This window comes from Spermophilus citellus (genome assembly GCF_964194105.1).
Source record: "Spermophilus citellus genome assembly, chromosome: 15".
NCBI lineage: Eukaryota > Metazoa > Chordata > Mammalia > Rodentia > Sciuridae > Spermophilus > Spermophilus citellus.
The window spans coordinates 62,520,661-62,536,780 of record NC_138195.1 but is presented as its reverse complement, the minus strand read 5'-3'; the positions used below and the strand labels follow the sequence as shown (position 1 = coordinate 62,536,780).

General features: G+C 35.3%; 1 protein-coding gene across 8 annotated transcripts in view; it reads left to right on the top strand.

Moving 5' to 3' along the window:
* Positions 1-16,120, top strand: part of CPEB3 (cytoplasmic polyadenylation element binding protein 3) — a 188,704-nt gene that overhangs the window by 86,849 nt on the left and 85,735 nt on the right. For 6 of the 8 annotated variants that reach the window (XM_081268701.1, XM_081268695.1, XM_081268696.1 and 3 more), the window contains one exon: positions 12,828-12,851. The exons of the other annotated variants lie outside the window; for them this stretch is intronic. In XM_081268701.1, coding sequence (XP_081124827.1) covers positions 12,828-12,851 — 24 coding nt within the window. The remainder of the gene's footprint in view (positions 1-12,827; positions 12,852-16,120) is intronic. 8 annotated transcript variants of the gene reach the window in all.

The window sequence follows — 16,120 nt, the reverse complement described above, 5'->3', positions numbered from 1 at the left end:
AGGGCTGGGTTTGTTGCTCAAGCTTGCCTAATTTGTAGGAGACCCTAGGTTTGATCCACTCCCCCCCCCCCCCAAACACCAACTAAACAAAACCCTAAGGACATTCATCTAGTTTGAGGAGTTCTGAGGTCGTTGCTTGATAAACATTTTATTCATAGCTGACACACCAAGAAACTTGTAACTTAAGGTTATGCATCTTCCACATTTTTCTCTCATTGATTCCTTGAAAGTATTTTGGAAGGTTTTGATTTTATTTCTCTTTGAATTGAAAGCTGCCAGTGCATTTTTTGAATCAAAAGAGGAAATGTGAAAGGGCATTGGTATGAATATTTGTGTTGGGCAGATTCCTGTGTGACTGCAGAGTTTCTTCTTCACTCTCCCTTTAGGCTTTGCTGAGTGTGAACTCCTTGGGGAGAGGTTCAGCTGAGAAGAAGTGGCAGAGAGGGAGCTGACACATGATGCATTTATGCCAGAATGGGAATAGAGCCAGCTTTGCTGGAATTCCGAGTGGAATTTTCCAAAATTTGAAGAATACATTCCCCCCCCTCACTATGATTGGATATAAGTAAAAAATTTCTTGGCAGAATAATAAGATAGTGGTGGGATTATTTTTAAATTCTCAGATTGAAAATATTTTCTTTGAGATTTTGAAGACAAAATTCAGTGTCATTTCTTCTATCTGAGCAGATTTAGAAGTAAAATTAATATGTAGTGGTTATATGAATACATAGTAACTGGTGGGTAATTAAAAAATGAAAAATACTAATTAAAGGAATGCATAATATCATGTGAGTTTAAAAAGTCAAATTTGAGCCAGGCATAGTGACACTTGTCTATAATCCCAATGACTCTGGAGACTGAAGCAGAAGGATCCCAAGTTCCAAGATAGCCTCAGGAACTTAGGAAATACCTGTCTCAGAATAAAAAAATAAAAAGACTGGGGATGTGGCTCAGTGGTAAAGCACTCCTGTGTTCAATCTTCAGCACCAAAAACCAAACCAAATCAAACCAAACAAAAAACCCAGACCCTCAAGTTTCATACCAATGCTGTATATGAATGTAGTAAGGGGCAGTAAGGGGCCTAAGACATTGTTGTTTCATTTTGACCTTCTCATTTTACATATAAGGAAAGCTGAGATTCTGTGTATATGAACCAGGAGTGGAAACTTTTGCTTTAGATGCTTAATTGTTAAAAGAGGTTGTATTTTTTTTCACTGATTTAACTCAAACATGCAAATTCAGTGTCTTTGGGAAAATAGATCTACTGTTATTACTTGTTCTCTTATACATTTTTTTTTTTTTTTGGCATGAGGTTGGTACTGGGGATTGAACTCAGGGGCACTCAACCACTGAGCCACATCCCCACCCCTATTTTGTATTTTATTTGAAGACAGGGTCTCACTGAGTTGCTTAGCACCTGGCCATTGCTGAGGCTGGCTTTGAACTTGTGATCCTCCTGTCTCAGCCTCCTGAGCTGCTAGGATTACAGGCATGCACCACCGCCCCCAGTATATATGTTCTTTTCTTGAAAAATAGAATAGTCAACCTGGACTACATAGCCTGATACTGAACATTGTAAATAAGTGAAATTTGAAATATTCTTGATTGACTTCGTTGGAGTTTTGAAAGAAATTCTGTGTGTGTGTGTGTGTGTGTGTGTGTGTGTGGTGTGTGTGTTATGAGAGAGAGAGAGAGAGAGAGAGAGAGAGAGAGAGAGAGAGAATGTCTTAAGTGACAGGAGTTGGGTTGTCTCAACTCAGTAATAAAGAGGCAGGAAATTAGAAAGTTACTTTTCCCTGTGGACTTCCCAGATTGTTTTTTCCACTTATGTAGGCAGTATAACCTGAATTTCCTATTTACAGCACTCACCACACTTGTAATGAATTTTTTTTTAATTTCAGAGTTTAATATTTTGAGTGTTTTAAAGTCCAAGATAGACCTCTAAATATCTCAAAATGCCAATTTTAATTCAGCAAACATCAACATAAAAATATTTTAAGAAATTCATCTTTTTCTCTGATGTTTGTGACTGGAAAAAGAAAACTTGATTTCTTTCAATTGACACAGTGTATGTAATATACATAATAATTGTACATATTTACAGGATACAATATGATGTTTCAGTACATGTATACATTGTGTAATAACTAGGCCAGGATAATTAGTATATTCATCATCTTAAACATTTATCATTCCTTTGTGGTGAAACATTCAAAATCTTCTCATCTAGCTATTTTGAAATGTACAATACTTTATTGTTAAGTTTAGTCGCTTGACTGTGCAATAGAATACCTGCACATGAAAGTAGACAGTCAGCCAAGTAAAGAAACAGTCCACAAAATAGGAGAAAATATCTGTAACCTGTACATCTGACAAGGGGTTACTACCCAGGATATATAAAGGACACAGTTCATAGCAAAAACAAAACAACAACAAAACAATTGAAAAATGCATATTCAGCATTTCTCAAAAGAAGACATACAAATGGCCAATATGTATATGCAGAACTGCTCATTGCCAGATACAGTGGCACTTGTACATAATCCCAGTGACTGGGGAGGCTGAGACAAGAGGGTCTCCAGTCTAAGGCCTTCCTGGGCAACTTAGTGAGACTCTCAGCAACTTAGCAGGATCCTGTCTCAAAAAAAAAGCACAGATGATGTAGTTCACTGGTAAAGCACCCCTGGGTCAATCCCCAGTACCCCCACCCAAAACACACACACACACACACACACACAAGCTCATTATCATTCGTCATCAGGGAATTACAAATCAAAACCACAAGGAGATATCACTTCATTCCATATTGAGTGGCAATTATCAAAAAGACAAAGGGTAACAAGTACTGGTGAGGATGTAGAGAAAGGGAACCCTTATACACTGTTGGTAGGAACATAAATTAGTATAGCCATATGGCAGATGGTTATGCAGATGCTCAAAAACTTAAAAATAAAACTACCACATGACCCATGACCCAGCAGTTCTACTACTGGTATATATCTGAAGGAAGTGAAATGAGTTTCTCAAAGGGATTTATGTACTCCCATGTTTATTGAAGGCACTGTTCACAATGATTAAAATAACTAGGTTTCTGCAAGTTTTTAAGAATGCTCCATGGTTCATTTTTTTAGAATATTTTTTTAGTTGTCAATGGATTTTTATTTATTCATATGTGGTGCTGAGTATCAAACTCTGTGCCTTATACATGCTAGACAAGTGCTCTACCACTGAGCCACAACCCCAGCCCTCCATGATTCATTTTTCTCTACCATTGTGATACTTTGGCAGAAAAATAATTTGAGAGTGATGTTCTTTTATTTGATCTTTTTTTAAGCTCTCTTTAAAACATGGTAGCATCTTCATTTTCTAATAAAGGTAAAACAACTTGCTGATTTAATAGAGCCAGCAAATAACCATCTAAGACTTGGACACACAGATTATTCTGCCTATCAATCCCTTAATCTAGTGTATTACTATTTTTTCTTCTTCTGTGAAGTGTCTGTTCAGTTCCTTAGTCCATTTTGGATTGGGTTATTTGTTTTTTTGGTGTTAACTTTTTTGAGTTCTTTATATATCCTAGCGACTAATCTCTCCCTGATACCAAAATCAGACAGACACATCAAGGAAAGAAAACTTCAGACCAATATCCCTGATGAACATAGGTGCAAAAATTCTCAATAAAATTCTGGCAAATCGCATACAAAAACATATTAAAAAGATTATGCACCACGATCAAGTGGGATTTATTCCAGGGATGAAGGGTTGGTTCAACATATGGAAATCAGTAAACCTAATATATCATATTAATAGACTTAAAAACAAGAATCATATGATCATCCCAATAGATGCAGACAAAGCATTTGTCAAAATACAGCACACCTTCATGTTCAAAATACTAGAAAAACTAGGGATAGTAGGAACATACCTCAACATTGTAAAAGCTATATATGCTAAACCCAAGTTCAGCATCATTCTAAATGGAGAAAAATTGAAAGCATTCCTGCTAAAAACTGGAACAAGACAAGGATATCCTCTTTCACCACTTCTATTCAACATCATCCTTGAAACTTTTAGCCAGAGCAATTTGATGAAAGAAAGAAATTAAAAGGATACACATAGGTAAAGAAGAACTGAAACTGTCACTATTTGCTGATGACATGATTCTATATCTAGAAGATCCAAAAAATTCCACCAGAAAACTTCTAGAATTAATAAATGAATTCAGCAAAGTAGCAAGATATAAAATCACCCATAAATCGAATGCATTTCTGTTCATTAGCAGTGAATCCACTGAAAGATAAATTAGGAAAACTGCTGCATTCACAATAGCCTCAAAAAAAAAAAAAACTGGGAATCAATCTAACAAAAGAGGTGAAAGACCTCTACAATGAAAACTGCAGAACACTAAAGAAAGAAATTGAAGGAAACTTCAAAAAGATGGAGAGATCTCCCATACTCCGGATAGGCACAATTAATATTGTCAAAATGGCCATACTACCAAAATCGTCATACAGATTTAATGCAATTCCTATTAAAATTCCAATGACATTCTTCATAGAAATAGAAAATCATGAAATTTATTTGGAAAAATAAGAGACCCAGAATAGCTAAAGCAATCCTTAGCAAGAAAAGTGAAGCAGGAGGCATCACAATACCAGACCTTAAACTGTACCACAGAACTATAGTAATAAAAACTGCATGGTATTGGCACCAAAATAGACTTCTAGACCAATGGTACAGAATAAGGGACACAGAGACAAACCCACATAAATACAGTTATATCATACTAGACAAAGGTGCCAAAAACATTCACTGGAGAAAAGATGGCGATCTAACAAATGGTGCTGGCAAAACTGGAAATCCATATGTAGCAAAATGAAATTAAACACCTCTCTCTCTCAGTTTTCAAAAAATCAACTAAAAGTGGATCAAAGACTTCCACACTAGAACAGAGACCTGTGCCCAATAGAAGAAAAAAATAGGCCCAAATCTTCTATCATGTTGGCCTAGGATCTGACTTTCTTAACCAGACTCCTAAAGCACAAGAAGTAAAATCAAGAATCAATAAATGGGATGGATTCAAATTAAAAACCTTTTTTTCAGCAAAGGAAACAATAAAGTAAGGAGAGAGCCTGGGTTTAAATCTTGAATCTATTACCTATTTGCTAAGTGATCTAAGGGCACATTATCTCAGGGCACATTGCCTGTGTCTTTTTTTTTTTTTTTTTGTAAATGGACACATTAACTTCTTTACAAATGCTAAGATTAAGTATGTAATGCTTTTCACTGTATCATCATATCTGGCAAGAGAGTAATTTAATTGGTTTCGAATGAAAGGTGGTTATATGGAGGATAGGTGAAGGGTGGATGGGAAGGACCAGAATTAGAACTAGTAACCTCTTGAGACATCCAGTGGCCTCCACCTTCTGCTACTGTCTATCTAAGCATGAGGAAACCAAGTAGAAATGCAATACTGTGCATTCTTGTATTCTTTCCTTCCCTCAAGGTGTAGTCTGTTCTTATTGTTCCCTAAAATTTTTTCAAGTTCAAGACAAAGGAAAAATCTGGTTTTGAGGGGCCGTGCAGGGAGGGAGGGAATGAGTAGCTTCTCCATGCTGCTGGAGCCTTTCCCAAATTCCCAGGTTTTTCCTCCATGAAGGAACTCTTCTTCCCACTTGAAAGGGGTCTTGTTGATGGGGAGGAGTTAAGGAACTTGACTGAGAGGCCCAACATTTGGTTCTGTATAGCCTCCTGAACACACCACCATCCATTTTGCTCACCTACTCTTCTCTCTGTATAATTCCCTACATTGTTTTGGGGTTCATAAATTTCTAATTGGCCAGTATTGGCTGTCCTGACTAGTTAGAAATTGATATTTGTATAAAGTTTGAAGATACCTGATGAGATTTTGGATTAGTGGTTCAGAGATGATGGTTTGTTGAAAAAAGCTGCTAGATATTTACATGCATACCTCTGCAACAGGCAGCTACAGACCTGATTTGGACAGATCAGTCAGATAAAACACAAAATACTCTGTTATGTGATTAGAATTCTTAGGACTTTTCTTACTCTCTCTCTCTTTTTTTTTTTCTCTTGTAATGATAGTCGTTTTGGGAATCAGATGAGACATATTAAACACAGTACCTGGAGCATAATCAATTATTAGTAGATTATTTTCTGTTTTTTTTAGCAGCATTTCTCAAGATTGAAGATATTTTACTTTAAAGGATTCCTTGTTCCTTATAAAGTATCTCAGTCTCTATACTTTATATTTCAGTATTATGCTTGTTGATTATTAGTGTTACTTTTTAGGTTTACAAATGAAATGGTAAGGAGATTTTTCCTATGAAAAATTACTAAGAAGCAAAGAAAAAATGGAAGGGAAAGAAAAATTTAAGTGTCCAAGTAATTTATATGGATGTAGCAGGTAAAAATGTATTACATCCTTGTAAGCATCATTTTTACCTGTTATATTTATGTTGTTTATGGAGAAATTGATCTTCTCAATTATAATTTGCCTAGTTTGAGAATTATTGGGCTAAAATCAAGAATCAAAGAGGAAATGGAAGGAACTTACTTTAAGTAAGGTATTTTCATCAGGCACAGCATTCCAGGTGTTCTGCTTAAGTTTTAAAAACTATTAGGATCCATAATAAAGTGATTGTGTCTGTCTACCTAACCATACCTTTCCTTTTGCTTTCTCCTTCCCCCTCTCTGTCTTTTCTTTCTCATTTTTTGAATCTCTGTGGTAGGATATGTGTATGATTTTTTTTTTGCTTAGACTTTGGCAAATTCAGATGAATTCATGTAACAGAAGAATGAATTTTGATTTATAAACTAGGTTAGCAGTTTGGCAGTTCCCTAAAAAATTAAACATGCATTTACTATTAGATCCAGCAGGTGCATTGTTCGGTCTTCATACAAAGGAGTTGAAAACACATCCAACTAAAACCTGCACATGGATATTCATAGCAGTTTTATTCATAATTGCCAAATTTGGGCTGGGGATGTAGCTCAGTGGTAGAACACTTGTCTAGCCCCTGGGTTCAATCCCTAGAACTGACAGAAAATAATTAAATTAAGATAAAAATCTTGTTTTCATAATTTCCAAATCTTGGAGGCAACCAAGATGTCTTTTAGTAGGTCAATGGAAAAATAAACTATGATTAATCTAGATAACAGAATGTTATTCAGTGCTAAAAAGAAATGAGTTATCAAATACAGAGGAACCTTAAGTGCATATTATTCAGTGAAAGAAGCCAATCTGAAAAGGCTCCATACTGTATGATTCCAACTGTATGGCATTCTGGAAAAGGCAAAACTATGGAGACAATATCAGTTGCTGCTAGAAGCTAAGGAAGGGATGGGGGGAACATAGAGGACTTTTTCTTTCTTCTTCTTGTGGTATTGGAGGTTGGAATCAGGAGTGTTCTACCTCTGAGCTACCTGCCTCCAGCCATTTTTTTTTTTAAAGAGAGAGAGGAGAGAGAGAGAGAGAGAGAGAGAGAGAGAGAGAGAGAATTTTTAATATTTATTTTTCAGTTCTCGGCGGACACAACATCTTTGTTGGTATGTGGTGCTGAGGATCGAACCCGGGCCGCACGCACACCAGGCGAGCGCGCTACCACTTGAGCCACATCCCCAGCCCCGCCTCCAGCCATTTTTATTTTATATTTTGAAATAGAGTCTTGCTAACTTGCCCAGGTTATACTTGAACTTTTGATCCTCTTAGCTGGGATTACAGGTCTACACCACAGTGCACAGCAACACAGAGGCTATTTAAGATAGTGAAACTTCTCTATATTGTACTGTGATGATGGATGCATTTGTTGAAACCCAATTACCAAGAGTGAACCCTAATGTAAAGTATGGATTTTTTGGTATAGATGATTAGAACCCAGGGCCTTGTGCATTCAAGGCAAGCACTCAACCATTGAGCCACATTCCCAACCCTTTTTTGTGTTTTATTTCAAGACAGGGTCTCGCTGAGTTGCTTAGGGCCTTGCTAAATTGCTGAGGCTGGCTTTGAACTTGCAGTCCTCCTGTGGTCAGCCTCCCAAACCGCTGGAATTATAGGCATGTACCACTGCACCCAGCCACTGGTCTCTCTTATTTTAAAATAATACTTATTTCCAAGGGAAAGCACTGCTTTTTGAATCTCCATGTTTCTTTCTTTGGTGTTTATTATCTACGGGAAGAGTTTGATCTAACTGTACTATTTGCAGATGATCTTAAATCTGAGCAACTTTATCAAATTTTAAACTATCATCAGAGTAGGCCTACATTCGAAAGTCTGTTACCTCATGTATCACTCCCTCCCTGGATTGTACACTCAACTAATAGGGTATTTGTTGAGTACCAACTTGGAGTAGACCTTTCTGCAGGTTTATTAGAGGACATAAAAGGAATACAAGATATGAACCTTGCCCCGTGTAATTTAATACTATAAAAAAGTGTGGACTCTGGGTCATACTGCTTAGCTTCTTATTCCAGATCCCTTACTTCTACCTATATGATTTTGAAAAGATATTTAACCTTTCTCTGTCCCTTTTTCTTAATCTGAAAAAACGGTTAATAAGAATACTTATAAAGTTGTGTGATGTATTAATGATATTAACATGCATGATTATTGTTCCTGGTATGTAGAAAGCATTACATACCATAAAAATGATCACTACAGTAATCATAAATAAAATACTCAAATCAGAACCAAGGTATCACATAATTAAATTACACAATGAGGGTTGAAAATAAATCTAGGCTGTTCATAAATTGACTGTCTTTTCCATATGCCATCCTGCCTCCTTAAATATCAAAGTCTCAGGCTATTTACAGTCTTTGTTCAGAAATGAGAAAAGATACAAACCTGTAAAAATCCTGAACTGTTTAAGGAAATTTGGTTAAAACTTCCAGGTAGGTCTTCCTCTCCCCAATTCAGGGTGTTCCTTCCCATACTCAAGCCTGTCTGCATCTGTTCACTTTGTGTTCTGTATTACACAAAGTGAACAGAATGAATGTTTGGCATGAATAGCATTCTCATTTATCCTTTAAGGATGCTAAGATCCAATGAGTCAGTTTGTACCTTAGTATTGCAATCAAATTATTTTTCATTGATTATTTGGCCAAAAGTCAGACTTGATGAAAAAACAAACAAAAAAGTGGAAATTGTTTAGAACAGAGATGAGTAATTTTGAACAGAGTATTTTATTTGCTCAGTAGAGATTTTTCAGTGGGTGTCAGGCAGCATGACATCATTGGGGATGGGAGGAAGGGACAAAGAGACAAATGATAGAATGTCAAAATTATTTCTTTTCTCCTTAAGTGTTGTCTATTTTAATTTATTCCTATTATTATAGTTGAAGCAAAGTTTTTCCGGCTCAAGCTAGGACGCTAACTTGGATTCCAAATAATAAAAAGCATAAAAGTCCCTTAAATTTTTTTGGAATGTACCTCCTTTGTAAATGATGCAAACAGTAATAACTTTGTAAATTCAGAAGAGATTTTTTTCCCTTGAGGGCTGCATTATGGGAGTAGTCAGGGAAAAAATAGGACTTGAACTGGATGATTGTTTTTAATATGAATAGTAGGAAAGTGAAGAGATTAAAGGGGTGAAGCTGAGGGCAAGTATGATGTCTGAAAAAAAGTAGAAAGTGGTGGAAGATGAGATTGACATAGTAGTATTTCAACCTTGTGGCTGAAAAAATCAGATTTTTTTCTTTAGAATTAGTTGTTTTACTGCTTACTATTTTACACTATAAGTTTAATTTCAAATTATCCTCCTTTTTCAGTGTAAGCTAATTTTATGTCATGCTTTAAGAAATAGACTAAATGGAATTCTTGTTTATAGAATTTGGTTTTAAATTTGTCTTTCTACTCTGAAAATTTTAATTTATTTTTATACTAGGGATTGAACTCAGGGATTGTTTCCTACTGAGCTAGACTTACACCCCAGCCATTTTTTTTTTTTTTTTTTTTTAGTCTCTCAGATCTGAAATTTGTATTTCAAAGATGAGCTAGGCAGGACCCATTTCAAAGCTTGATTTGCTATTGATTCAAATGGGCATTCTCAAACTACATACAATAGAATGTCAGTTTCCCAAAGATAGGGGACAAACCCAATAGGACAGCTTTGTGGGTCTAATCTATAGATATAAAAATTAACACAAAATTTCTATATTTAGATTTTAACAACTTCCGTTTAACATCTTTTTTGTGTATTGGGTGTTATTTTGAAGTACTTTATAAAATTTTCATCATTAAAACACTGTGAAGTAGGTATTTACCCCATATTACAAATGGGAAAAAATAGGCTCAAAGTTACTGTTTCTATAGAGCCAGGGAAATGGGAAGCCCTCCACTAGGGTATGCATCTGAAATACATTACCCCAAATATTTTAATGTACTAAGTCACCTAACACCTGAAAACAAATTTTCATTTTATGATCAGTGAGAATCTTGCCAGGTAAGGTAGTGCACACTGTAATCCCAGCCACTCACAAGACTGAGGCAGGATTGCAAGTTTAAGACCAACCTTAGCAACTTAGCAAGACCCTAAGGACATAATGAGACTAAACAAAACAAAAATGGGATGGGGACATGACTCAGTGGTTAAGTGACCCTGGGTTCAATCCTCAATTTTCTTCTAAAAGAAGAAAAAAACAAAACCTTAGGTAATCAAGATAGTCAAACCATCAACAAAGACTTCTGTAGATATCTAGTCTATAGATGATCAACTTTCACTAATAACTCTTATATCAATTTACAAGTTAACTGCTGCCTCCTCAATAAGCATTCCTAAAATAAATGCTATCCCCTCTAAAATACAAATCGTAGTGAAATTTAGATTAGTCAGGGAATATCACAGCCATCTTAAATACTTCTTAGGCTAGTTATCTGGAATTCTAAATTTAAGATCCGAGATTTCAGATATAATTCAAAATCTACTCGGGTATTCTACCTTGAACTTAATAAAAAACGAATTTTTTTAATTTTTTAAAAAAATCAAATATTTACATTTTAGAATTTACCATCCTAGCTACATAAAGTTTCCTAAGGCCAGAGTGGGTGGGGGACAAGTTACCTAATAAATGAATATAACTATCAAGCACACAGTGTAATCTTTCTTTGAAAGTTCATGAACTTCTTAAAGTGTATTAAATTGCAGATCTGAATTTCAAAATTTAAAACATTTTACCTCACTCTACTGTATCTAAGAACTATTGGGCATAAATTTTTTTAAAGGGAAAACTAATTCAGCGTATTAAGACAAAGACAATAGAAATAATATACATGATTTTATTACATTTTTTAGGTGTAGTTGGACACAATGCCTTTATTTTATTTACTTATTTTTTTATGTGGTGCTGAGGATGGAACCCAGGGCCTCGCACATGCTAGGAGAGCACTCTACCACTGAACCACAGCCCCAGCCCCACAATTAAAAAAACAAACAAAAAAAACCCCACCAAAAAACAATATCCTAAAAACCCCCAAATTTACTAATTCCTACCAGTTTGCTGTGCTACCATACACAAGAAATTAAAGAAACCATTAAATATTTAGGAACATTCAACACCAGAAGCTTTAAAATATAACTGTATGTAGTAGCCCTTCAAAAAGCTACAATCTAAATTTTTAAAAATGTATTTCCTCTACAAAGAATCTTAGCCACTATACAAAAATCTGTATACAGTTTTATACTGAAGCTAATATTGAGCTGCACTTGAATTCACATTCTTAGCAAAACAATTGCCTGAACACACACACACACACACACACACACTCCACACACATCATTACAGGACAGCCACTAATTCTTCATCTTCTCCTCTTCCTCATCATTCTTCCTCCTCCTCTTCTTCCTCCTCTTCCTCTTCATCTTCTGGTTAGAGTTTTGCTAAGTTGCCCAGGCTGTCCTTGAATTTGAGATTCTTCTGCCTCAGCCTCCTGAGTTGCTGAGATTATAGGTGTGTGCTACCATGTGCTGCTGGAAATCATTTTAGATGACAAGTTCTTTAAGCAATATGTGATACCATAGTCTAGCTCTGTTAAGCATTGTAACAATGAATTCTGTAGGCCTCCAGTTTTGAAGGCAAAGAAAACCTTCAAAGTACTCTATTATGAAGGCCTGAGATGAACCCAGTTCTTTAATTCCTTCCTACTTTTTCAGTTTGTTTTATAGATGTACATGGTAATGTTTTCTCCCGTTTGTGATATGTATGGAAATTAATGGAGAAAATAGGAGAAACTTCACTGAAAATTTTGCAGAAGCACATTCTATACAGCAAGAGCCAGTTGTATTTAAATTTCCAATGTATTTTCCAGAGGCATCTATGAAGTGTGTGTGTGGGGGTGGGGGTGTGGGTGTGGGTGTGTGTGTGGTAAGAGATTCAGAAAGACTACCATATGCCACAATTTTTAGTTATTTAGAATGCATTTTTTTTCTTTGAGTCATGTCTGTTGGAAATATAAAGTGCAAATGAATATTTACAAATCAAAATTTAAAAAAGAAACTCTTATCTATATCTGATATAGATAATAAGCCCCAATATAAATCCTTATAAGACATATGAAACTTGAAAACCCATTGTTTCTGTTCCAGTGGCTGCTACTTCCAGTTGAATTTCTCTTTAATATTGTGTTATATCTTGTCTTACATAAAAGTATTTTTTAAATATAGTATGTTTATACTCAAGTTGAACAGTATCTCCAGATTAATAATTCCAAAAATTCTTAAAAGAGGTTTGTGCAGATATATATATTTTTTAATTTCTAAATTCACCATTTTGATACAAATACCCATGGTTTTCTTCTGTGTTTACATGCAGCCAGGAGCTATGGGCGGAGACGAGGTAAAAAAAAAATTTTTTTAATGAGATCTTTTGCTTGCCAAATTGTGAGTAAATATGAGTGTGTGTGTATTTAATCCCTGTGTGTATAAAACAAAAATTGTTATATGGTGTGATGTTTTAACTTAATTATTTTAGCAAAGTAATTAATTTATTACTTTCATTACAATGACTTTTACTGTTTGTTGGTAATTTGTTCTTTTAAGCCTAATAAAGGTATGGAGAAGATTTTTTCTACCTAGAAATTTTGTTTTCTGGCTTATTTTGAATAAATGTGAGGAAATAAAAGGCCAAGCATATGTATTTTTTTGCCTTGTATTCACTATGTTCTGTTCCTTTTTTGAGTTGGGGGTACACTGGATTGAACCCAGGGTTGCTTTACCACTCACCTACATCTTCAGTACTTTGTATATTTTGAGATAGGATCTTGTTACGTTGCTGAGGGTTTCGCTAATTTGTCCAGGCTGGCTTCAAATGTACAGTTCTCCTGCCTCAGCCTCAGTTGCTGAAATTATAGGCGTGTGCCACTATGCCTGACTCAATTTGGTTCTATTTTCAAACTACTTAATACTACTTAAAAGACAGAGGGTAGGTTTTAGAAGGTGTTTTTGATCTCAGGTTGACTGGTGATTTATTTATTAACTTATTTATTTTGCCACATCCAAGAGCAAATTTACCCCAAAGCTTAAATTTTAGGGGCTCTTATCTGCAGGGGTGAGTGCCTTTCAAAGTCTTTACCTATAATGTTGTGTTATTTTACTTAAAGAGGTGTATCAAAATGGGCTTAAGTCCCTATAAAACCTGTGTTCTTTCCTGGTAATTTCTGAATGAAGCAATTTAACTTCGATTTGTGTAATGCTGTAGCCTTTCTAAAGCATTTCCATATCTGTATTTTTTTTTCAAGTAAGTTTAGGAAGTAGCTAGGGAAAGCTTAGTGTAATGGAAAGAATATAGGAGAACATCAGGCCAAACACCTACGTTGTAATCACTGCCTTATCACTTAGATCTGGTGTCTTCATCAGTAAATTATGAAGTAATAAAACCAATCTTGTCCAACTTCAGAATATCAATGAAGTTCTGGTTTTTAAAAAAGGACAAGAAAATAAATCAAAAACATTTCATAAATGTAAGATGCTTTGGCGCTCATTTGCAGAAGCTGGGGAAGTAATTTACTTGCTGTGTGACCTCAAGTTAAAACCCACAGACAAGATTGAAATTTGTGTTTTGATTCCTTATTTGCTAAATGTTTACCATTTATCAGGCTGTCTCTGACTTCATGGTTGTCTCAAAGAAAAGATAATGATGTTAAATTTATAGTATTGTATTATTATTCCATGGTAAATATTTGTTGAATGTATGTTAGAACCATCTAATTGCTTTGCTTTTCAACATCATCATGTGGAAAAATATTTCTACTTTTTGTTATTTCTCAACTGTAGAAATTAATAACATTAAATTTTTTGCTTTTCTTATTTTTAAATTTTAAAAGTTAAAGCTAGAGATATTATTAAAATCATTCTGTACTATGCTTTTTTTATGCTAGAAAAATGATCACTGTTAAGAAGGAAAAGGAAATGGACCATTTCACTTGGAAAATAAACAGGGACTGGCCTCTCCTCTTCTCACATATTAATCAGTCACCAGATCTTGTTAAGATTTCACCTCTAGTTTCTCCAGCCTTGTGCTTCTCTTTTCTACTGCTTTTGTTTCTGCTGTTCCATTTCTAGTGCCTAATCTGTTTTGTCCATATCACCCATATTCTTCCTCATTCAGGGTTCCCGTGATCTGGTCCCTCCCTATTTCATTATCTCTCATTTTTACCTCCTTCTCGTCCCCCTGACCAGTCCATGTTTTCTTACTTTCTGGCATACTCTCATCTACTTGTATAACCTATTATTTCACTAGTTTAAGCCCAATTCAGGATTTATGCTTTCTAGGAAACTTTGCCAGTGGCCTTGAGGACAGTTTTTTCTCTCTCTATGTTGCTTTGGACTTTTCTTTTCTATGCCCTGACTGTTCAACTGGAGATAAATTCTTTGATAGACAGTTGTCTCTTATGCCTAGCACTATGCCCTATGTATATTAGCCTATATTAAATGCTCATTCATTAGAATTATTTTGAAATAACAAACACCCTTACATCTATGTAGAACCGAGTTTAGCATCATATTTTTAGTTTTAAATTATATTTATTATTTATTTATTTAGTAGTATTGGGGATTGAACCCAGGGCCTCATGAATGCTAGACAGGTGCTCTATCACTGAGTTATATCCTGAGCCCAGTATCATAAGTTTTTAAAAATTATTTTATTAGCTGGATGCAGTGGCATTCCTTGTAGTCCCATCTACTCCAGAGGCTGAGGCAGGAGGCTCCCTTGAGCCCAGGATTTGGGGCTAGTCTTGGCTACATAGCAAGACCCCTTCTCTAAAACACAATAATAATTATCTTATTTTTGTAAATAATAGCACATTAGATTATAGACATAAAGAGTATAAAATCAGGGCTGGGATATAGCTCAGTTGGTAGAATGCTTGCTTCACATGTACAGGGCCCTGGGTTTGATCCCCAGCAACACATACACACATACAAAGTATAAAATTGTGTAGTTTCCAAGCTCCTGAAAACAATTACTTTTGTTTTGTTTTGTTTTTTTGGTACCAGGGATTGAACCTAGAGGCACTTAACCACCGAGCCACATTTGCAGCACTTTTTATTTTTTATTTTGAGATCCCGTCTCAAAATAAATTCCCGAGCCACTGGGTATTCTTTTTTCTGTATTACCTTCTCCACATGTATTTGTAAAGTTTGACTTAATTGCTTTCAAATATCATATTTTTATTTTCACAAAACACTATACTATGTATGTCAATGATGTGATGTCTGCTCTCTATAAGTCTGAAATTTGATAGTTATAGATCAGCCAGGGAATGGAGACAGAAAGAAAGGAGGAGGGGGAAACATTGAAAGACTGAATTTTGAAAGTGAGAATGTTTGTTTCATGCTTAGTAAACCCCCAAATCTAAAAAAGAAGAAGAGTCATGTTCCTTAAATATAATAATGTAGCCACTTGGGATGGAGCACATACACCTCATCTCTAACATTCTCATTCCCTAAGATATACTCATGTGGACTCTGCATAGTGTAATTTTGATGAACTGACAGGCTTCCTCATGCTCATTTATTCAGGTGATCAGGATTAAAATGATGTTTGATCTTTCTTCCAATTACCTTTTTTGTTTTGTTTTGTTTTGTAACAGGGATTGAATCTAG